Source organism: Eurosta solidaginis, chromosome 3, assembly GCF_040869045.1.
Source record: "Eurosta solidaginis isolate ZX-2024a chromosome 3, ASM4086904v1, whole genome shotgun sequence".
Classification (NCBI taxonomy): Eukaryota; Metazoa; Arthropoda; class Insecta; order Diptera; family Tephritidae; genus Eurosta; species Eurosta solidaginis.
Window position 1 is genome coordinate 169,754,640 of NC_090321.1, and position 23,510 is coordinate 169,778,149.

At 38.0% G+C, this 23,510-nt stretch overlaps 2 protein-coding genes across 8 annotated transcripts in view; both read left to right on the forward strand.

The window, feature by feature from the left end:
* The window catches only part of fra (frazzled), a 508,015-nt gene that overhangs the window by 473,055 nt on the left and 11,450 nt on the right, over positions 1-23,510 (forward strand). For all 7 annotated transcript variants that reach the window (XM_067773821.1, XM_067773823.1, XM_067773825.1 and 4 more), the window contains 3 exons: positions 6,982-7,113; positions 7,180-7,357; positions 20,973-21,133. In XM_067773821.1, coding sequence (XP_067629922.1) covers positions 6,982-7,113; positions 7,180-7,357; positions 20,973-21,133 — 471 coding nt within the window. The remainder of the gene's footprint in view (positions 1-6,981; positions 7,114-7,179; positions 7,358-20,972; positions 21,134-23,510) is intronic.
* Positions 20,045-20,868, forward strand: LOC137244606 (uncharacterized). Its single transcript, XM_067773838.1, has one exon. It carries the CDS (start codon positions 20,170-20,172, stop codon positions 20,689-20,691), a length of 522 nt encoding a protein of 173 aa, XP_067629939.1. The 5' UTR covers positions 20,045-20,169; the 3' UTR covers positions 20,692-20,868.

Genomic DNA, 23,510 nt, shown 5'->3' on the forward strand with positions numbered 1-23,510 from the left:
AATTAGGGAAATGTAATTTAATATATGAAATTCCATGTAACGGCGACGGGTCCCATGTATGCGGAAAGGTATATGTGGGGACAACAAAACAAAAACTGAAGACAAGGGTTTCCGGTCACAGGTCCAATATCAAGCTAAGAAACAATTCTTCGGACAACAAGACTGCCTTGTCATCTCATTGTGCTGACACTGGACATTACCCCGATTTCGAAAATGTTAGAATTCTCGATAAAGAAAAACACTACTATAAACGATATATTTTGGAGATGCTCCATATTATGAACAGCCCTAATAGAATGAATTACAAGTCGTACGTAGACCAATGTGCCTACGCGTATCGCAATTTAGTTTCAAAGCAGCAACAACACGCAGGGCAAATCAGAAAAGGTTAATCGAGAGCGCCACACACAAGCAAATATCCCGCTGCGAACAGGGGGAGGATATTATGCAAATTTTGCTTTGTTGCACTTTGTCTTGTTTTTCTTAAAAATTCTCAGTGTATGATTGTTGTTGTGTAATTTTGTTTACTTATGCGGTTCCCTAAAATTTGTTTATACTTGCGGTACTGTAATTGTTTACTTTCCTTTTTCCACCTTCTTCCTATTATTTTGTTAGAACACCTGATTAGTCGATCAGGCATTTCCATGCAAATAAGTCGATCTAGTGTTATAAATGTATGTATGTATGTGATATAAATTATATATTTCTCTTTATTTTCTTTTCATGTTGTGTTTTTAAAAAAAGTCTTGAAAATGACTTCAGATTGAAGACGAAATATCGACCAAATAAATGTATGAATACTAACACAGTGTTTTATTCAAAGCAAGGCCTCGAGCTCACAAAACCCTACATATCATCTAATATTGATTTCTACATGTTAGATTCTCTCCCTTTCTCGGTCAAACCCTGCACGAACACTTGTAGAGGCATCAAGTACGCGGAAACCTTCGTGAGGTGCGCTGCTTACTTCGCCTGACATACCCAGGCATGCTAACCTTTGCATTTTCCCAACCATATGTGGATTTTTCTTTTTGTCAGGCGCCTTCCACCAGACAAGAGCTCCACACACTCGTATCAGTCCAACTACTGTGTTGTACATGCCCCGGTGACAGTCCCCCAGTTCCTCTCGAACTGAGTCGAACACAAAGCCAACATATTTGGCTTCAGAAGAGATATTCATAGCTGGCCCTTTTAGGGTAGGTAAGTCAAAGGAGTGTATTTTGGTTTTTCTTTTGATTTAACCCCAGCCCGTTTTGCCCTGCTCATCGCGAAATGCCGCAAAATGTCATTTCCATGAGCTCGGCTATCGTTGGCAGGAACTTTCCTATCATCAGAATCATTAAGTCATCTGTGTATGCGACTACCCCCGTTTATTGTGTTTTAAAGATTTCTAGAATTCTATTAGCTACCAGTATCCAAATAAGAGGCGATACCACGCCGCCCTTAGGTGTGTCTCTGGTAGCCATTTTACAAACAGAGCCAGCTCCTAAATTTGCATTGACGGCCTCATTCCTGAGCATAGAATCGATCCATGCAACTACAGAATGTTGGGCTCCATGTCGTGTATATTATTATCGATTATACTACTAAGCAACTTATGGATTATTCGAATATTCGATTATCAAGAGCTCTATGAAACACACTTGCATTCGTTCTGTGTATATGTTTTTTCATTAAACCTTGCTGCTGATCGACTTCTGTTGTATGTACATCCGTTTTCTAACGCGAGTCTGAATCAATCGGAAACTACGACGCATCGACATTGAAATACTATCACTAATATATACGTATGTAACAAGCCAGGTATATACGCGAGATGGTGAGACCCACTAGTTCATCGGGTTTCTTCGACTACTCCGTTGAAAACTACTGAACAAGATAATATACATATGCTCATTTAGGCGCACAGTATGAAATAGGAATAACACTGCAGTATGTTTTTAGCATACGGGTATCAAAGCAACATTTGTTCAAGAGGGTTTTAGTTTAAAGTAAGTTTCGTTACCATTAAATGCTTTTGTTGATATGGGCCATAAATAAATCTGTTAAGGAGGTATTTGCTTGAAAAGTGTTCTTACTTCGATGTACCAACCGGTTTTGGAGCTGCAACCCAACATGTCGTCCAGGGGTAACTTTAGTTATTCGCCGCTCCGACTTAAATCTAGAAGCCTTCGACGAATTCCGACCAATGCTTCAAGATTTCAAAAACATGTTTAGTAAGAATAGAATATAACAAGTGTTTCTCCCCTTTTAAATAGTCATCTTTTCAGGGTCCAGATAAGCGAGCATACCAACTTTCGTAAATATATCTCCATTTTTACTTATGCCTATATGACACTACTTTACTTTGTCTTGGATTCCAAGCTAGAAAAACTGACGAAACTTTATAGGAACTTCAAAATACAAAAACAATTTCTACCATTAGAATACGAGACCACTATTCCCCCCAAAATTAGTGAGATTGAAATGTTTTTGTTTATGTTTTAAATTTTATTTTTTATTAAAAAACGATGAAAATAACACTGGAAAATTATTTCGGTCTCTGATGGTTCACATTTTTCAAACGAAAGTTGATTTTAGTTGTGTTCTTATGAACAAAATTTCAAACTAAAAACAAAATTTTCATTTGTCAGAAAAAATAAAGAAAAAACGGCTGAATGTCGAAAAACCCTATCGAAATACAAACTGGCTCATTTGTTTTTTCATGTCTTTCGTTAGTTTTTTGAAATATAGTTTACACACCTATATCCTTGATACAAAAAATGGCGGCAGTTTCATTTAGTGTGACATTAGCCACTTGACTTTTGCGGGGGCAATGACAGTTTCACCAAAAACAAGCTACCAGATTGAAAAATGTTACGAATTTTTATAATTTTGATGGATTTCATATTAACGAATACGACTAAATTACTTTCACAGTTATTTTAAATAAAAAAGAAAAAACAATGAGACCCATGCCTTGGAAATATTTTAATACGAAATATCAGCCTAGAAAAGGTTTTTAATAAGTTCTCGAGCTCCCGAATATTGTTTTGGTGGAAGAAACATGGATCGAAATATAATAAGCAAGGGAATATAGCCTTGACGTTTGCTCAGAATATTTTGACAAAACATACACGTTTATCAATTGCTTGCGCAAAGGATGTCCTTATAAATCGACACCGCAATTTCTTGATAAATTGGCTACAGGTCCACATTTTTTATACTCAGTTGAGCAGAGCTCACAGAGTATATTAATTTTGATTGGATAACGGTTGGTTGTACATATATAAAGCAATCGAGATAGATATAGACTTCCATATATCATAATAATCAGGATCGAAAAAAAGTTTGATTGAGCCATGTCCGTCCGTCCGTTCGTCCGTTAACACGATAACTTGAGTAAATTTTGAGGTATCTTGATGAAATTTGGTATGTAGGTTCCTGAGCACTCATCTCAGATCGCTATTTAAAATGAACGATATCGGACTACAACCACGCCCACTTTTTCGATATCGAAAATTTCAAAAAACAGAAAAAGTGCGATAATTCATTACAAAAGACAGATAAAGCGACGAAACTTGGTAGTTGAGTTGAACTTATGACGCAGAATAGAAAATTAGTAAAATTTTGGACAATGGGCGTGGCACCGCCCACTTTTAAAAGAAGGTAATTTAAAACTTTTGCAAGCTGTAATTTGGCAGTCGTTGAAGATATCAGGATGAAATTTGGCAGGAACGTTACTCCTATTACTATATGTACGCTTAATAAAAATTAGCAAAATCGGAGAAGGACCACGCCCACTTTAAAAAAAAAAAATTTTTTAAAGTAAAATTTTAACAAAAAATTTAATATCTTTACAGTATATAAGTAAATTATGTCAATATTCAACTCCAGTAATGATGTGGTGCAACAAAATACAAAAATAAAAGAAAATTTCAAAATGGGCGTGGCTCCGCCCTTTTTCATTCAATTTGTCTAGGATACTTTTAACGCCATAAGTCGAACAAAAATTAACCAATCCTTTTGAAATTTGGTAGGGGCATATATTTTATGACGTTAACTGTTTTCTGTGAAAATGGGCGGAATCGGTTGATGCCACGCCCAGTTTTTATACACAGTCGTCCGTCTGTCCTTCCGCATGGCCGTTAACACGATAACTTGAGCAAAAATCGACATATCTTTAATGAACTCAGTTCACGTGCTTACTTGAACTCACTTTATCTTGGTATGAAAAATGAACGAAATCCGACTATGACCACGCCCACTTTTTCGATATCGAAAATTACGAAAAATGAAAAAATGCCCTAATTCTATACCAAATACGAAAAAAGGGATGAAACATGGTAAGGTAATTGGATTGTTTTATTGACGCGAAATATAACTTTAGAAAAACTTTATAAAATGGTTGTGACACCTACCATATTAAGTAGAAGAAAATGAAAAAGTTCTGCAGGGCGAAATAAAAAACCCTTAAAATCTTGGCAGGTATTACATATATAAATAAATTAGCGGTATCCAACAGATAATGTTCTGGGTCACCCTGGTCCACATTTTGGTCGATATCTGGAAAACGCCTTCACATATACAACTATCACCACTCCCTTTTAAAACTCTCATTAATACCTTTAATTTGATGCCCACATCGTACAAACTCATTCTAGAGTCACCCCTGCTCCACCTTTATGGCGATATCTCGAAAAGGCGAACACCTATAGAACGAAGGCCCACTCCCTTTTAAAAATACTCATTAACACCTTTCATTTGATACCCATATCGCTCAAACAAAGTCTAGAGGCACCCCTGGTCTACCTTTATTGCGATACCTCGAAAAGGCGTCCACCTATAGACCTAAGGCCCACTCCCTTTTAAAATACTCATTAACTCCTTTCGTTTGATACCCATATTGCACAAACGAATTCTAGAGTCACCCCTGGCCCACCTTTATGGCGATATCTCGAAACGGCGTCCACCTATGGAACTAAGGATTACTCCTTTTTAAAAAACTCATTAACACCTTTCTTTTGATACCCATATTGTACAAACAAATTCTAGGGTCACCCCTGCTCCACCTTTATGGCCTTATCTCGAAACGGCGTCCACCTATGGAACTAAGGATTGCTCCCTTTTAAAATACTTATTAACACCTTTCATTTGATACCCAGGGTCACCCCTGGTCCACCTTTATGGCTATATCCCTAAATGGGGTCCACCTATAGAACTATGGCCCACTCCCTCATAAAATACTCTTTAATGCCTTTCATTTGATACGCATGTCATACAAACACATTCTAGGGTTTCCCTCGGTTCATTTTCCTACATGGTTATTTTCCCTTATGTTGTCACCATAGCTCTCAACTGAGTATGTAATGTTCGGTTACACCCGAACTTAACCTTCCTTACTTGTTATTTTTTATTTATTGTATAATTCATGCGTACCGCTCAAGGAAGGAATTGTTAAACCATTTTTTAAGGAGAACATTGCCCTGCAGGCATACATGTTAAATTTCAATTAGAATTAGCAATTGATGCAATTGGTTTATATTCTCTAATTCATTAAAAAATTAGAAATAGTTCAGCTAATTCCCATTAGATAATTAAAATTTTTATTCTAATGTTAAATCTGATTGCAATTAGTTGCCATTAGCAAAAAAAATTGGTTTACCTCTACAATTAGAAATCTAACTGACTTCTGCTAATGCAATTAGATATTCAATTAGCTCGAATTAATTGATTCTAATTCAAGCTAATAAAACAATTAATATCTAATTGCATTAGCAGAAGCCAATTAGATTTCTAATTGTAAAGGTAAATCAATTTTTTTTGCTAAAGGCAACTAATTGCAATTAGATTTACCATTGGAATAAAAATTTCAATTATCTAATGGGAATTAGTTGAACTAATTCTAATTATTTAATGAATTAGAGAATTTCGCAAATGAAGGTTAATTAGCAATATTAGCATTATCTAATCATTACTTAACATCTATGCCTGCAGGTTAGCAGTAGTTATGAGTTATTTTGCCCGTTGTACCAGGGGTCACCTTGGGGCAAGCCCCGCCTATACACATTCTGTACCCCTTTAGCATTGACGTCCCACAAACGTAACAAATTAAACACCTACCACTCACTGCAGACTTTGGAGGTACACTTTTTCTCAACACGCCTTGAGAAATAACCACTGTAGAGGCATGGTCATAGCGCCATGTTAGAACAGCAGGATTTTTCGTGTATTTTTTTCTGTCTAAGGATCAAGCTGCCATAAAAATGTGAGTCATTAACCAATGTATGTGTGATTATCCACTATTTTTCAATAAATTACATGTTTTACTGTATTCTCAATCGATATGTATGCACATAAATCGTGCGAAAGCATGTTATTATTGTCTCAAATGACCATTGCGTTTTCATCCTAAAGGAAATTTCTATCCCGAAAAACCACAATTTTGCCTTAAACAGTAACGATATGGCAACGCTTCTGGCAAAACAACAAACATTATGAAACTTCAAAAATCCCCAAATACGTCAAAAAATTTTGAGTGGAACTACCTCCTTTTTTGTATTATGCTTATACCACTACTGAAACCCTATTAGGTGGAACGACGACAAAAAATATAAGAGAAAATACAGGAAAAATACAGAGAAAATAAAGTAGTGTCATATAGGTATTAAGTTTTATCAATCGATAAAATCAACATAACAAATTAGAAGGAACTGTAAGCAGCCTAAATACATTTAAATTTTTGTAAATTTTCCCAAAAATTTGTTTCTATGATTTACCGAGTGGTAGAGTGCTGGGATTGAAAGCCAGAGAAGCTAAGTTTGCACCCCTCCCCCCTTCAACCATGTAAAATTAAAATTTTTTATTTTTATTTTTTTTTTTTTTTGAAAGTGGCAAGTCCATGTAGTACAAATAACTGTAGTTGATCTAATCATATACTTTCCCCAGCCGTTTAATAACTGTATAAATACTTACATATGTATGCACATCTTTTGATTTCAGTATGTAGTGATGGTGCATCGAGCAGCGGTGCCTTAACCTTGCCACGCTCCGTGGTGCATGAGTATGATGTAGATACGCCGGTGCCAGTAACAAATTCGCTGGACAAACGCTCCTATGTGCCTGGCTATATGAGTAAGACTCCTTTAAAGAAAATAAATATAACGTAGTTTATTATTTAACATTTTGGCAACATTTTAGCTACATCTATGAACTCAACTATGGAGCGGCCACAGTATCCACGCACACAATACAATATTTCATCCAATCGTTCGCATATGACTGTCGATACGGGACACTCGCAGCAGAGTCTGACGCAACAATCGGGTTCAATGGCACAAACACCTGAACATCCTTACGGTTATGAGGGTAATTTTTGGTAAGTCGCACTCCATTCCGAAAACTGCTAAACTAATAGTAGTTCATCAGATATTAAAAAACATCACTTAACTCAGTTTGAGGAGCAGACAAGTTTGCGCTTCCAATGGCAGCCGGTTCTATGTACCGGAGCGCCTCAGAATTTTTTCCGACCAAGGGCTATCATTTCAGTGTAACCCAGTGTTGTGTCCTTTCACATCATCCTCCCAGCAGATCTTTACAGCGGGACTGCGTCGTATTCTCCTGCTCCGATAAAATAAATGGTTTTGCTGCGTTGTCCCCGTAACTTTTACAAATCTTTTGTGGCACCACTTTCCGGAACTAGCATACGAGTAAGTCAGGAGAACAGACTCTTAGTTCCTACCATGGTACACCGTTTGCCAGCACAAAATATATATGCTTGCGACATCTGCCTAATGCAGCTCCTACCTTAGATGGTGCCACTTTCCTAGATGGTCTGGTCTCAGCGACGGCAACCCCCAGACGGGTTTCCTCGCGCCATGTAGCCAGGCTGCAAACCCAACTAAACAGGTTACTCTGAACCTTACCCAAGCACACCCAGTCCCAGGGTCACAACAGCACTCGCGACTTGACCTCCCTCAGCCCAGGCGAAGTTACCCGTCACTCACTGGCAGAGTGACGACGTCTTCTCGTTGCACTTCAGAGTACTGCAGTTAAACTGTAGCGGCACAGCATCCGAATTGCTGCTATCCAAGAGACTAAACTTACGGTAAGATCTACTTTGCAGAACTGCTCTGGGTATAACGTCCACACATACGATCGCGAGAGTGGAAAAGGAGCGGACTTCCATTTATCACCCATCACTCAGTGCAATATAATCAATTTGATGCCATTGGCCATAGGGACAGTGTCCTAACACAGCGGGTTAGGGGGTCAGAATATACCCGCGGTAGTTATGCCTGTCGTAAGAGGCGACTAAAATACCAGATTCAAGGGCTTACCTATTTCACCGCAAACTTGTGTCTTGCCAATCATCAGCATGGCTTTCGAAAACTACATAGCACTACCACCGCGCTAAACGCCATTAACACGCAGATAAACTGCATATTAAATTTAAAACCCAAAACAGAACATTACTTATTGCGATAGACCGATCAAAAGTTTTTGATACGGCCAACCACGGCACTTTACTGGAAGACTTGGAAGGTTTTCCAAAAGTGGGCCGCAAATTATCTGTCTGGTCGGCAAGCATCGGTGCCAACCTTAGACTAACAAAGATGCTTCTTCTATCATTAAAGAGAGAGGACTGTCGGCTCATGATGGGTATTCTGACTGGACACTGCCTTCTGGCGTCACATGCCTTTAAATTAGGCTTGGCCAGTGATAGCAGATGTAGGAAGTGCGGTAGCCTGCGCTTGCCAGGCTAAGACTCTAGCTATGGAGTGATACAGCTGTCAGATCTAGAAGCAGCAAGTGGTTTAAGTCCTAGAAAGCTTCTGGTATTTGCAAAGAGGACGGAGTTATTTTATAACATAGGTTCTGGTTTTTGATAGGGTTTTTCAGTTTGGTCGTCAAAGCAAACTTCTGGTAACACTACGGACTCATTCAGTCTATATGAGGTCCTCATGGACCCGCCAGTTCAACCTAACCTAGCATCGGTGCAATTAAAGAACATAGCATCTAAGCCCAGAAGAATTTAACAAAGGGTACTACAGGGTGGTGTCCTATCTCCGCTTTTGTTTAACTTCTACATATCGAAGCTACCTTCGCCGCCAGAAGGAGTCACCATTGTATCCTACACCGATCACTGCACAATAATGGTCACAGGCCTAGATCCACACATCGATAAGCTATATAATATAACTGGCAGACCCGCCAGACGTTGTTCTGCCCTAAATTTGGTCTATCTGCATACATTTTAATAAGTTTTTTCCGTCTAACTCTGCCCTCCCCGCCCCCCCCCTCCCACTTCACTTTTTCTTAATCCTTTTATTCACTCCTCCCTCCGTCTTTTTCGCTTTACCCATCTCTATCTTCGTCTCACTCTATCTATTTCTCAGTCTCCTTCTTCGCTCTTTTCTCAAGTTTTTATATGGGTATTATTGATTCATGTTCAGTTTCGCAGGTTGATGCGACTAGATCGAATATCACAATGAACTTTAGAGCGCTCATTTGATATCCATAATACACACACATTCTAGGGGTATCCGGGTCCATGTTTTGGCCTATATCTCGAGACCCTAGTCACCCAGCGGTGTAAAACTTACTCTGTACTATAGCACACATCAACAGCTTTAATTTGATACCCATAACATAAAAACACATTCTAGGTGTTTCCGGGTCCACGTTTTGGCCTATAACTCGAGACCGTAGTCACCCAGCGGTGTAGAACTTACTCTGTATTATAGCATACATCAACAGCTTCAATTTGATACCCATAATATAAAAACACACGACCCTAGTCACCTACGGGTACGAAAAATACCCCATATCAAAGTACTCATAAACAGCTTCCATTTGATACCCATATTGTACAAACATATCCCAGGATTACCCAGGTCCACGTTTTGATCTCGAGACCCTATCCAGAACGGGATAAAAAGTATCCTATGTCTGTCTCCTGGTTCTAAGCTACCCTTCCACCAATTTTCAGCCAAATCTATTCATCCATTCTTGAGTTATAAATAGTGTAACTAACACCACTTTCTTTTAAACATATATGTGACCCGGCCTATGAAAAGGTGGCTTATGACTAAAAAAAAAACACAGCTGTCAAAGACAAACAATGCATTTCTTCAGTTTCTTAGTAGTTTTTCTTTTGCATTATTTTTTATTTTTTATGAGTCATAAGCCACCTTTTCATAGGCCGGGTCACATATATACATCACATTAGATACTTCAAAAATAACAGTATTTCTCCACTATTTAATGGATGTTATTATACAATCTACAATGTTCAATCACTCTATCTATTAAAAAAAAGCGCATCAAAATCCGTTGCGTAGTTTTAAAGGTTTAAGCATTCAAAGGGACATAAAAAACTTTTGTTTAAGAACTTTAAGGAAATGTTCAATATTTTTAACGAAAGAGTATTTTTCAAGAGATGTATGCATTCTTAACCATTTATGTTGCATATGTCAAGCTGGTATGATATGAAAATTAATACATATGTATTTACATCCATACAAGTAACTGCCCGTGCGCCGTCGATAGCAAAATTAAACTCAAGCGTTACATTTATCAACTGAACCAACTGAACCTAATTGATTTATTTATTTCAGTCTTTTATATTACAATTTTGCGTACTCGCTAATAATAATTCTTATTGCTATGTTTTGTTTTTGTTGTTATACTTGGAAGTCACGGCGGCTTTTATTCCGTCGCCATCGCTTCCGCTTAATGTTTGCGAAATATTGCCTAATCATCAATTTGCAAATGGAGGAGGTAAGTAAATTAATTGGACCTCTTCAATACAAAATGTGAAGTTGCTGTTGCAGCATTTTTCTGAAAGCTAAAGTTAATATTTGACTGTGTTAACTCCCCCCTTTTTAAGTATCAGGGTCCCGCTGATAAAATAAATAATCTAGCTTTTACCTATTGCAACTGGTTGGAAATATATTATTGGAGGAGGGAATTTGAATTTCCTGTGAAGAAATATTCATTAGCAAAAACGGATAAAGCGATGCAACTTGGTAGATGCGTTGACCTTATGACGCAAAATAGAAAATTTGTAAAATTTTGGACAATGGGCGTGGCACCGCCCACTTTTAAAAGAAGGTAATTTAAAAGTTTTGCAAGCTGTAATTTCGCAGTCGTTGAAGATATCATGATGCAATTTGGCAGGCACGTTCCTCCTATTTCTATATGTGTTCTAAATAAAAATTAGCAAAATCGGATGACGAACACGCTCACTTTGAAAAAAAAAATTTTTTAAGTCAAATTTTAACCAAAAATTTAATATCTTTACAGTATATAAGTAAATTAAGTCAACATTCAACTCCAGTAATGATATGGTGCAGCAAAATACAAAAATAAAAGAAAATTTCAAAATGGGTGTGGCTTCGCCCTTTTCATTTATATCGTCTAGAATATTTTTAAAGCCATAAGTCGAACAAAAATTTACCAATCCTTATGAAATTTGGTAGTGGCTTAGATTCTAGGACGATAACTGTTTTCTGTGAAAAAGGGCGAAATTGGTTTGAAGCCACGACCAGTTTTTATACACAGTCGACCGTCTGCCCTTCCGCTCGGCCGTTAACACGATAACTGGAGCAAAAATCGATATATGATTACAAAACTTAGTTCACATACTTATCTGAACTCACTTTATCTTGGTATAAAAAATGGCCAAAATGCGACCATGACCACGCCCACTTTTTCGATATCGAAAATTACGAAAAATGAAAAAAAATGCCATAATTCTGTACCAAATATGAAAAAAGAGATGAAACATGGTAATTGGATTGGTTTATTGATGCAAAATATATCTTTAGAAAAAACTTTGTAAAATGGGTGTGACACCTACCATAATAAGTAGAGGAAAATGAAAAAGTTCTGCAGGGTGAAATCAAAAGCCCTTGAAATCTTGGCAGGAATACTGTTCGTGGTATGACATATATAAATAAATCAGCGGTATCCGACAGATGATGTTCTGGGTCACCCTGGTCCAAATTTTGGTTGATATCTTGAAAACGCCGTCACATATAAAACTAAGGCCCACTCCCTTTTAAAACCCTCATTAATACCTTTAATTTGATACCCATATCGTAAAAACACATTCTAGAGTCACTCCTGGTCCACCCTTATTGCGATATCTCGAAAAGGCGTCCACCTATAGAACTAAGGCCCACTCCCTTTTAAAATACTCATTAACACCTTTCATTTGATACCCATATCGTACAACACACATTCCAGAGTCACCCCTGGTCCACCTTTATCGCGATATCCTGAAATTCCGTCCACCTATAGAACTATGGCGCACTCCCTTTTAAAATACTCTTTAATACCTTCCATTTGAAACCCATGTCATACAAACACATTTCAGGGTTACCCTAGGTTCATTTTGCTAAATTGTGATTTTCCCTTATTTTGTCTCCAAAGCTCTCAGCTGAGTATGTAATGTTCGATTACACCCGAACTTAACTTTCCTTACTTGTTTTACATTCGTCAAGTGGAGTTGGTGGAGGTATTGTAAATATATTTTTATCTCTTTTTCAGTTAAGTACCTTGAGAGTATAGGAGGTAAGATCTGCTGAGACGTAGTTTGCCAATTTGTGTAATTCATATTGCCTATAGTTATAGTTCCGTTAAAAAAATGTATGATAAAGGTGCCGTCCAAGCTCTGAGTTAAGTTATTATACGTTAGATTTCCTATAAAGTTGGAAATGAAGACTGTTCCATCTGTAATTAATTCAATTACAGGATCGTTTCGAATATGATATTTTTCCTATGCCCTGTTTTATCGTCACCAATGGGCTTTTGTATTCGTATATGTCCACTACTGCTCCTGTAAGTCTTGGTATCAACCTAGTAAACGGAAAAATTTTCAATTTTTCAGATGAGATTTGTGAATCCTTCTATTATTAGTGGTAGTAATTGTTACATTATTGTCTTTTCCTACGGTTTCTTTCTTATAAATAGGTTGCTTTTTCTGTTTAATCTGTTTGTCTTTTTGAAAACTGTTTCGCCTGGTTCATAGTTTCTAAGTTTAGTCCTTTTCTTGTTGTGCCAGTTTAGCATCTTTTTCTGGTTCCTGGCGAGTTCGTGTCTGATGTCGTTACTAAAAATATTCTTGAAGTCCTTTAATTCCTGATAATTTATTCTGTTAGTCCTACCAAAGAAAACGTCAGCTGGTTTCTACTTTGTTGTTGAATGGATTGTATCGTTATATCTGTCAACAGCGATTTAATTATCCCATTAATAGAAAAGGCAGGATATTCGGCTTGAAGGCATCGGACTATTTCTATTATGGTAGAGTGAACGCGTTCAACCGCACCATTCACTTCGCTTTTTTGAGGAGGGGTCAAATAGATTTCTATTCGTAAGGCCTCCAAATAGTTTAATGTAATTGGGCTAATAAAACTGCCCTCGTTGTCCATAACCAACGTTTTGGGGACAAAGTAGAAATGAAGAAGTTTTATCAGCTTGTCGCGGATATGTAGAACGGATTTATTTTTTATTCGAAAGAATTTAACAAATTTCGAGAATTTATCTAAACAGGTTATATATTTTTCCCCTGAAATTTCGATAATGTCTATATGAAGAATCTCAGTAGCATACGATGGAATGGGTGTGGCTTGGATTTCGGGTTTGGGAGGTCGGCGTTCATACTTGTTACAATGGCAAATTTCACATGATATTGTGTAATCTTTGATTAGTTTGGCCATTTGAGGGAAATACAATTTTTCCAGTATTTGTTCTTTGTTTTCTATCCCGTTCCGATGAGCTCTTTTGTGTTCTTCTCTGATAATGCGGAACTTATCTTCATCGTTAGAGACATCGCTCACTATCCTCTGGGTAATTCTAATTCAAAATTTTGAAAAACATTCTTTGAAGATTTCTTGCAACATAGGAATGTGTTTTTCTGGGATTTTGACTCCATCAACTAAATTTGGGTTTAGGTAGTTTTTTTAATATGAATTTAATAACTTCTTTGCTAAGCTTTGTTTTTGCAAACACAAGTCTGTGTTGTCCTCTTCTGCGCTATGTTGGGAATTGTCATCTGTAGATGTTAAAACGTTAACTTCAGTTGGTAGTCGCGAAAGAGCGTCGGCTGCTGTGCTAGTTTTCCCAGGTTTGTATATGAGCTTATAGTTGAATTCCTCTATCCTTGCCTTCCATCGTTTTAACTTAGCATTATTATTGCTATTGCTCAAGGCGAATGTAAGGGGTTGGTGGTCGGTTAATATTTGTATTTCCTTCGCACCGTACAGGTAGGTCCTAAGCTTATCTAATGCCCATATAATAGCCAGCATCTCCTTTTCAATTGTCGAATAATTCTCTACAGTTTTATTAAGCGATCTGGAGATGTAGGTTATTGGCTTATCTTTGCCAATTTCACCCTGAGAAAGGACAGCTCCGATAGCTACATTGGACGCATCTGTTGTCAGGATGAAGGCTTTGGAGAAGTCCGGAAATGTAAAGATCTCCGAAGACATAAGCAACTCTTTTAAGTCATTAAAGGATTTCATTGCTTCTTTGTTTAGTGAAATGCTAACCCTTTTAGATTGATTTGCTTTTGTTTGGGCGTAAATACCTCTTGTTAGGTTTGTGAGAGGCTTAGCAAATTTCACAAAATCCCTTATAAATCTTCTGTAATAGGAAGCTTGTCCTAGGAAGCTTTTTAGTTCCTTCTAGTTTTTGGGTGGCAATATCCTTTTTATAGAGGAAATTGTTTCATGGTCGTGTAGGACTCCATCCTGTGTGACAACGTGCCCTAAAAATTCTACATGTGTCCTGAGGAATTTCGATTTTTCGTAGTTGACTTTTAGTCCTGATTTTTGAAGTAATTCAAACACAAGTTCCAAATTCTTTAAATGTTCTTCTTTATGCTTCCCTGTGATGATAATATCATCAATGTAGACGTAACAACATTTACCAATTAAGGGTTTCAGAACATCATTAATCATTCTTTGAAAGATGGATGGCGCGTTTCTGAGTCCAAACGGCAGCCTGGTAAACTAGTATTTACCATTGGCCGTTGAAAAAGCTGTTTTCTTTATATCTCTTTCTTTCATTTTGATCTGGTGAAATCCAGATGTTGAATCAAGAGTGGTGAAGTACTTGGATTCGCCTAAACTTGCTAATGTGTTATTTATATCCGGTATAGGATACGTATCAGGAATAGTACCGCATTTAAGCGTTTAAAATCTATAACTGTCCTATACTTTTTTCCCCAGATGGGCCTGGCTTTTTCGGCACTACCCACAGAGGAGAGTTATAAGGACTTTTTGATGGCCTGATCATGCCGTCCTTTAGCAACTCTTTTATTTGTTTTTCCACCTCTTCCCTAAGGTTCGCTGGGTAGGGATATGATTTTGTGTAAACGGGTTCATCCGTTGTTGTTTTGATTTATGCGCGTACACTCGTGTCAATAGTGCCGCTGTCCGAAACAGCACCAAAAAAAATCTGCGTATTTCCGCTTAATAGTTTCTATATCATTAGTGGTAGTTGTTAGGGTATTATTTACTTGCCTAACCGTTTTTTTCTTGTCATTTGATTTCAGTATCATTTAGCCGCAGCGTATTGTTTTTCGTATCAGTTATAGCTTCTAAGTGTTTAAAGTGTCGTCTCCTATAACCCCGTCGAAGGATTTTAGGTTGGGCAGTACGAAAAAGTTGAGTTTAGTCATAATACCCAAGTTTTTGAAAAATGTACCATGTCCGGCAGCAGATTGCACAGTAAATCGTTTATCTAACTTACTGGACCCTATAGCAATTTTATCAGAAATAAAATTGTTGTTTGCTCCAGTATCAATAAGGAACTTTAGAATTCCATTGTTTTTTGTATGGTAATTTATGTAAGGAAAGCTTGATCCGCCCTTATCATAAAATTTATTTCCTCGGAATTCTCCTGTTCATCAAGCTTTTCATCTCCTGGTTCAATATTAAATAACTTTGGTTGTTTCCTTGGTAAATTTGAGGTATTTTGTGACCTCTTAGGCGGAGCATGGTTTGTCCTTTTATATAATTTACTTTTTGAGAATGCAATGATGGATCGACCTCCATCGGGACAGGGGGTTTGGGCTGTGTAGGCCGTGGAGGTGGTCCTTGCGGCTGAGTTTACCTAGCATTATGTTGGTTTCTATACTATATATTTAATTTTTTTCGCGAATGTTCAATTCATTTGGTGAATTTAGCAATGAGGAATAATTATATTTTTTGTAATTCGCATTGACAGAATTTTTTGGGTAAATCGAGTGATTTCTTAAGTTCATGTTTTGTATCCCTAAACACGAAGCATAGGCTTCACGTAGTGTTTCGGGTTTTTGGATTATTAGCATCCTTGAAAGTTCTACTTGTACTCCCTGACAAAAACATCCGAGTGCCCTATTCCTGTAGCTGTCTATCAAAGCGCTGATAGCTTCCTCTGAATGTACTTGAGCATTTATCTTATTTATTATAAGCGAGAGCTGGTAATTAATCCTGGCGTATAATTTGTCTACACTAGAATTTCTCTGGCTTAAAGTTGTTAGTTCATACTCAAGGGTTCTGAGATCGCGCTTGTCAGCGTAAGGATAGGCAGGTTTTAATTTTTTCCCAGTCGTCATTAAATACGTTGTAAGAAGAAGGGCGGTATCCGCCGGTCCTCTTATTTTATTTCTAATATGCTGCATTATAGCACGAAAGATGGGTCTGTTTTTGACTACCTCGTAGTCTTTTAAAATGGATTCCACACTGGAGATCCACGAAATGTATTGAATTGGATTTCCATCAAAAATTTGTAAATCCTTTACAAAGTCTGGCAACCTCCTCATTTCGTTGAGTTCTGCCTCTGTTGCTGGGGCAAGAGGTGCAGGGTTATTTATTGGGGGAGGCCTAATTCTAGTTTCTAATTCCCCTATTCTGTTGTTCATTGCCCTAATCTGCTCGATTTGCAAATTGAGAACACCAGTTAGCAGTGAAATTGCATTTTCTATATTTTCCATTTTTTGTTTTTTTCTTTTTTGTGATTTTCAAATAAAAATTAAGCAAATAATCTAACTAAAATTTTATCACTTAATGGCTTTTAACTTAAGTTAATTCTGACAATATTTTCTAAATTATTTTCTAATTGACAAAATTCATTTACAATAAAATGAGGAACAGCATTGCAGTAATATTTGGTTGTCGTCCTGATGAATCCCTTTTAAGAATTTTACTCCCCTACTCGTGGTACAGGAACGGCTTTCAAGGTTGATAGTGATTGGGGGCTGCAGGCGGTTGATGTTGGAGATTTATCCTCTTCACAGTTTTTGAAGGTTTATTCACTAGTTGCACAAGGATATTTGTATTCTTTACGTTATAACTTTTTGAGGGTCTATTTTATAGTCTCTCAATCGACAAGGCTATTTGTATCCTTTTTAAGTTACACATTTTTTACTAGTCTCACTCAGTGAACAAGGATAATTGTATCCACAGTTTTTATAGATTTATTTATTAATTTCATTCAATTATACGAGGATATTTGTATCCTTTTGTTTTAAGTTACTTTATTGCACTATTTTTACGTTGGGCGCCAGTTACTGCCCGTGCGCCGTCGATAACAAAATTAAACTCAATCGTTACATTTATCAACTGAACCAACTGAACCTAATTGATTTATTTATTTCAGTCTTTTATATTACAATTTTGCTTACTCGCAAATTTACAATAATTCTTATTGCTATGTTTTGTTTTTGTTGTTATACTTGGAAGTGGCGGCGGCTTTTATTCCGTCGCCATCGCTTCCGCTTAATGTTTGCGAAATATTGCCTAATCATCAATTTGCAAATGGAGCAAGCAATAGCAATACAAAATGTGAAGTTGCTATTGCAGCATTTTTCTGAAAGCTAAAGTTAATATTTGACTGTGTTAACTTACATGCCTATAAACCTACGCCCGAGGTTAAATAACACAGCGAATGCTATGTACGTATGTGTCGCATCATGCCTCACTCAAAAGCAATTTGCGCGCACAGTTGACGCCGAACAACCACACGAATTGCGGTTTAAATCAAACCCCCCCCGTAGAACAGTACTCGTTGCGCTAGACCTATCAAAAGCTTTTGATACGGTCAACCATGGCACGCTACTGCAAGACCTGGAAGGGCCTACCCTTCCCCCATGTCTTAAAAGGTGGACCGCAAATTATCTGGGTGGTGGGCAGGCATCGGTGCTATTTAGAAACGAAACATCAAAACCAAGAAGAATTAAACAAGGGGTGCCACAGGGTGGTGTCCTATTCCCACGTTTGTTTAATTTCTACATATCTAAGCTACCTTCGCCACCAGAAGTAGTTACTATGGTTTCCTACGCCGATGACTGCACAATAATGGCCACAGGCCCAGGCCCACAGATCGATGAGCTTTGCAACAGAATAAACGGCTACCTCCCTGATCTCTCCAGTTTTTTCGCCTCGCGAAACCTGACATTATCACCGACTAAATGCTCCGCGACCTTATTTACAACATGGGCGTCCCAAATGTCGACCATTTTGAACATCCACGTCGATGGCACTACGCTACCGACTGTCCTACACCCCAACATCTTGGGTGTGACGTTTGATCAGGATCTACATTTTAGTGAGCACGCAGCCGCAATTGTACTGAAAATCCAGAGCCGTAATAAAATCCTCAAATCCCTTGCTGGCAGTACTTGGGGAAAAGACAAAGAAACGCTCATTACCACATACAAAACACTTGGCCAGCCGATTGCATGCTACGCGTCCCCTATATGGTCGCCAAGCCTAAAAATTACCCAATGAAAGAAGCTACAGGCCTGCCAAAATACTGCTCTCAGAACCGCCACGGGCTGTCTTCTTATGTCCCCAGAACTCCATCTACATAATGAGGCGAGAATACTCCCCATCAGGGAGAGAAATGAGATTCTAACCAAACAGTTCCTATTGAATACCCAGAAACCTGGGCATCCCAACAGACATCTGATTGATGAGCCAACACCGCCTAGGGGCTTAAGAAGTCATCTCCGTAAGCATTTTAAGGAAATACGGCACCTGAGAACTCAGCCGTATGAAGTAATGAAACACAAGCAGGTCCTTGGTGAACTCCACAAACAGGCGTCGGACCTTTATGCCAAGAATTGCCCGGTGAATCCAGTACTCAAAGAACAGTACCCAAAACTTGCGGAAGAGGAAAGCATACTCCCCAGGGAAACGCGAGTCACCCCAGCTCAACTTCGTTCTGGATACTGTAACAGGTTAAACTCTTACCTATCCAGAATCAACCCCGACATACAAAATGTATGCCCCGCTTGCAATGTGTCCCCACATGACACCAACCATCTCTTTAATTGTAATGCGGAACCAACGCCTCTAACACCCCGTTTCATTATGGTCCACCCCTGTTGAAACAGGAAGTTTCCTTGGACTCCCGTTAGAGGATATTTACGACTATTTGTGATCAGTTGCAACTATTAGGTGGGGCGAAGCACTGCTACAACAACAACAACAACGCACGCATTTTTTGGTAATAATGTTACTTTTATTTAAATAATTTGGCTGATATAAGAAAGGAATCAAGTATTTTTTTTTTGTTTTTTTTTTTTTTATGCAGATTGAAGGTAAATGCGCCAAAGAGGAACGCATTCTCCCTAGGGAGACGGGCGCCACTCTAGCTCAACTTCGATCTGGGTACTGCAACAGGTTAAACCCTTACTTATCCAAAATCAACCCCGACATACAAAATGTATGTCCTGCTGGCAATGTGTCCCCACATGACACCAACCATCTCTTTAATTGCAATGTGGAACCAACGCCTCTAACACCCCTCTCACTCTGGTCCTCCCCAGGTGAAACTGCAAGTTTCCTTGTACTCCCATTAGAGGATATTGATGACAATTTTTGATCGGTCGCGCCTATTGAATGGATACAACAAGGACTATTGTGCTTGGTATCCTATCATTGGTCGCTTGGCAATTTCCCTACAACGGCTTCTAAATAATACCCAGTGGCAGACAGTCAGAAACTGAGTAATTTTTGAAAATATTTTCAAATTGAACTTCAACTTTAAAATAAAAATAAAATTTTTTTATCGGCCGGCGAAATTTCAGTTTAAAACTAATATATATTTTTATTTCTTCGTTTTCGAAAAAAAAATTGTTATATTGATTTAAAACCATCGTGAAGATTACCACTAGAACTAGCTAAATCAAGTGTTATGTCATCCATCTGGGAGAGAATATGTGAAGTATTCACAACACTAGTTCGGCCCTCACGTCGCAAAACACGCGTCTCATTCAGCCCAAGTACACTGCATCGTGAAATTATACGTCATACCAAACTCTCGGCCTCGCCAAATCCATTCTTTAATTTTCTCGCCGAAGTGCGCATGAAAGCAAGTGGTGGCGAATTAACGCATCCGGGATGTGGATCAATGTCACCGCGTGAGAGTGCGCGCATTGCAAAAACAGCTGGACGGTTATGGAATTCAATGTCAGAAGAACAAAAGCAACCATACCGTAATATTGCATTCGAGCAACGTAAACTAAAGCGACTGCGTGGTCGACGAAGACGTTCGTATTTAACTGCGCGGCGGCGAAAAAAGCGTAAAACTCCAGTACAGTGCGCCTTTTTGTATCCTCCAAAGGATTCACGACCATCAAATACATCTGTGAATAACTTATGCGGTGATGATGACACTTACAGTACATGTTCAGATGCACCGGAAAGCAAAATTTAGTGCAAAATTTTCTTACTCTTAATGTCCTTGGTAGGGTGTCCGAAGCATTAACATTGAATGCATTATAAATCTATATAAATGCGACAGTGTGTTGCGACTTTTGTCTTGTCATTGTATATTATTGTAAGCGAAATTTTTGTTTTAAAAAATTTCAATAAAACTGTATTTAAGTAAAAAGTGATGTTTTTAGTAAATTTTTAGTCATGCACGCTTGCAATTAGATCTCGTGTACTGCTCTTGGATTATAGATTTATTTTAGTTCTGATATTTCTTCATTTCAGCAATGCTGGTTATCCGAATGGCGGTGGGACTGGAGCTAGTGGAGGTCCAGCTAACGGTGGCGTATCAACTATTGAGAGTTCTAAACGTGGGCATCCGCTCAAAAGTTTCAGTGTGCCAGGGCCACCACCAACTGGTGGGGCAACACCTGTCAATAAACACAGTAAGTGAAATCAAATAAAGGAGTCTAGTTCGGTTGAAATTACATGCAAAAGTCGTACATGAGATGATCAAGTTATCTTACTTTATAAATTTTATAGTTGTAGCATTTACAGAACTATGTATATCCCGCTATGTAGTGCTCGAATAATTCGATGTCGAAAAGTTGGTGCTGGCTATCTTTCGATTTTGCGTATTTTCATACCAATATGTTCTAATAGAAATTTTTCCTGCACAAAAGTTAAAACTCGAATCCGAATAAAGGTCAAGTGATTCACGGAAGCTAAGCTATTTATACATCGATTGGACCATCTTTCGAAGTACATATATAATACAAAATCAATTGAGTAATCTCACGAAATTCTTCATGCTGTTACCGAAGGTTGTTTCCACTTAATGCAGTTTCCTTTGAATATTTCCAAGTGGCAACTTTGCTGCACCAACTGACGAATTTTATAAATAAATAAAAGTCGGATCATCATTTACCCTCACAAACAAGACTTGTGTACATTTGTTGTTATAGGCTATTATCGATATGAGAGTCCTTAAAGAGTTAGGCATGCTGGGATACCAGCACCACCTAGTACTAGCCCAACTGTTGGGTGAACGATTTCTAGGTCGTCCCATAATTCTATCTTTTATGTTTGGACTTAACAGTACTTCCCAGAATTTATGAGATTGTTAGTGTCCCAGCGGGTTGAAAAGGTTAAGAATCGAACTAAGGTGAATATGTGATCTTTTTTCTACTCAACTAATTACAATCTTCCGTAGCAAAATATAATCTCATCTTAGATATTTAAAGTGTGTTATCTAAAACACTTTAAATAAAGTGTGATATTAAGTATAGGACATATCGCACCCCTAGATCAAAACAGCGATCACCTCAAAAAATCTAAATGTTAAGAAGTCGCGAAAAACTGATTGCTTTCCTATATGTGCCAATGTAACTTTGAATTTTGACAATCTCTTCTCACGGATTATTGGAGGTATCTATTAATTAATCGAGTATACAGTACGGTAGGTATTGAAGTGGGAAGTCTGGAGATTTTTATAGCTTCGAAATTTCAGATTTTTTATTTAGCTCTCTACTATGTATATCGTAACGAATTTCAGAAAATTCTGCTTATTTGCAACTTTCTGCTAACGTTCGAATCGCTAAACTGTTGAATAAATCACTCCAATATTCAGTATTGCAACATGGTCTTTATTAGACTACGTTGGGAGTAGTACAATTATACTTCACAATTAAACTTCACTTCGCAACTGACAGCGTGTTTTAATCAAACTGATTAGTCATGCCTCAGATGTTGCTGCTTTTATACTCTCTGTTCTCTCGTTCATCCATTTCTCCGAAGGTCTACTCATTTCGCGAAACTGTATTCCAGAACAATTGTATCTCTTGCTTGGTTCGTAACTATATACATGCATATTTGTAGTTTATGTCTATCTTATAGCCATATGCAGGTGTATGCGTGAGTACTACTTCGGCTGATGACTATATCTGTGTGTGAGTTATCTCTTCGTTGCCTTGTATGTATGTGGGTAAATGATGATTAATGTGTTTATGTAGCTTGATTTAATGTTTTTTGTTGTTGTGCATTTATTTAGTGATGTGAAAATTCGCCACACTGCCCTATACCTAAGTCAGATCGTCCCGATCAGACAAATTTCCTGATCTAAACGCTGCCAGTTTTTCCAAATGAACCACTTTCGTTTTGGTTCGTGGTTTCCCAATTGTTTGTACGCGGTAAACTACATCTTTAATCCGTTTCACAACTTAGTATGGGCATTCCCAATTACACTTCAATTTCGGTGACAAACCTTTTTTTCGTTGTGGGTTGTATAGCAGCACCAAATCTCATTCCCGAAAACCTTCCGAATTATTGCTTTATCATATCTGGCTTTCATCTTGTCACTCATAATCTTGGTTCGTTGTCTTACAAGATAATGTATTTCCCTCATTTCTTCCTCGAAGACACCAGTGGATTTCTTGGCATTTCTCTCCGCATCGGCATTTATCCCAAACTCCAAATCAGCTGGCAGTCGAAGGTCATTGCCAAAAATTACTTTTGCGTGGGTTTGGTCCGTTGTCTCATGCACTGCGGATCAGTAAACCATCAAGAATAATGGTAAGCGTGTATCCCACTCTTTATGGAACTTGTCCACTACTTTCCTTAAGTGCTCCTTCAATGTACTATTGAATCGTTCCACCATACCATCGGTCTGAGGATGCAATGCAGTTGTCCGTGTTTTTGAAATGCCCAATGTTTTACACATTTCTTGGAACACAGCTGATTCAAAATTTCTCCCATGGCCAGAATGTAACTCCATTGGTACACCATACCTTGCAACCCAATTGTTTATGATCTCCCTTCTGCTAC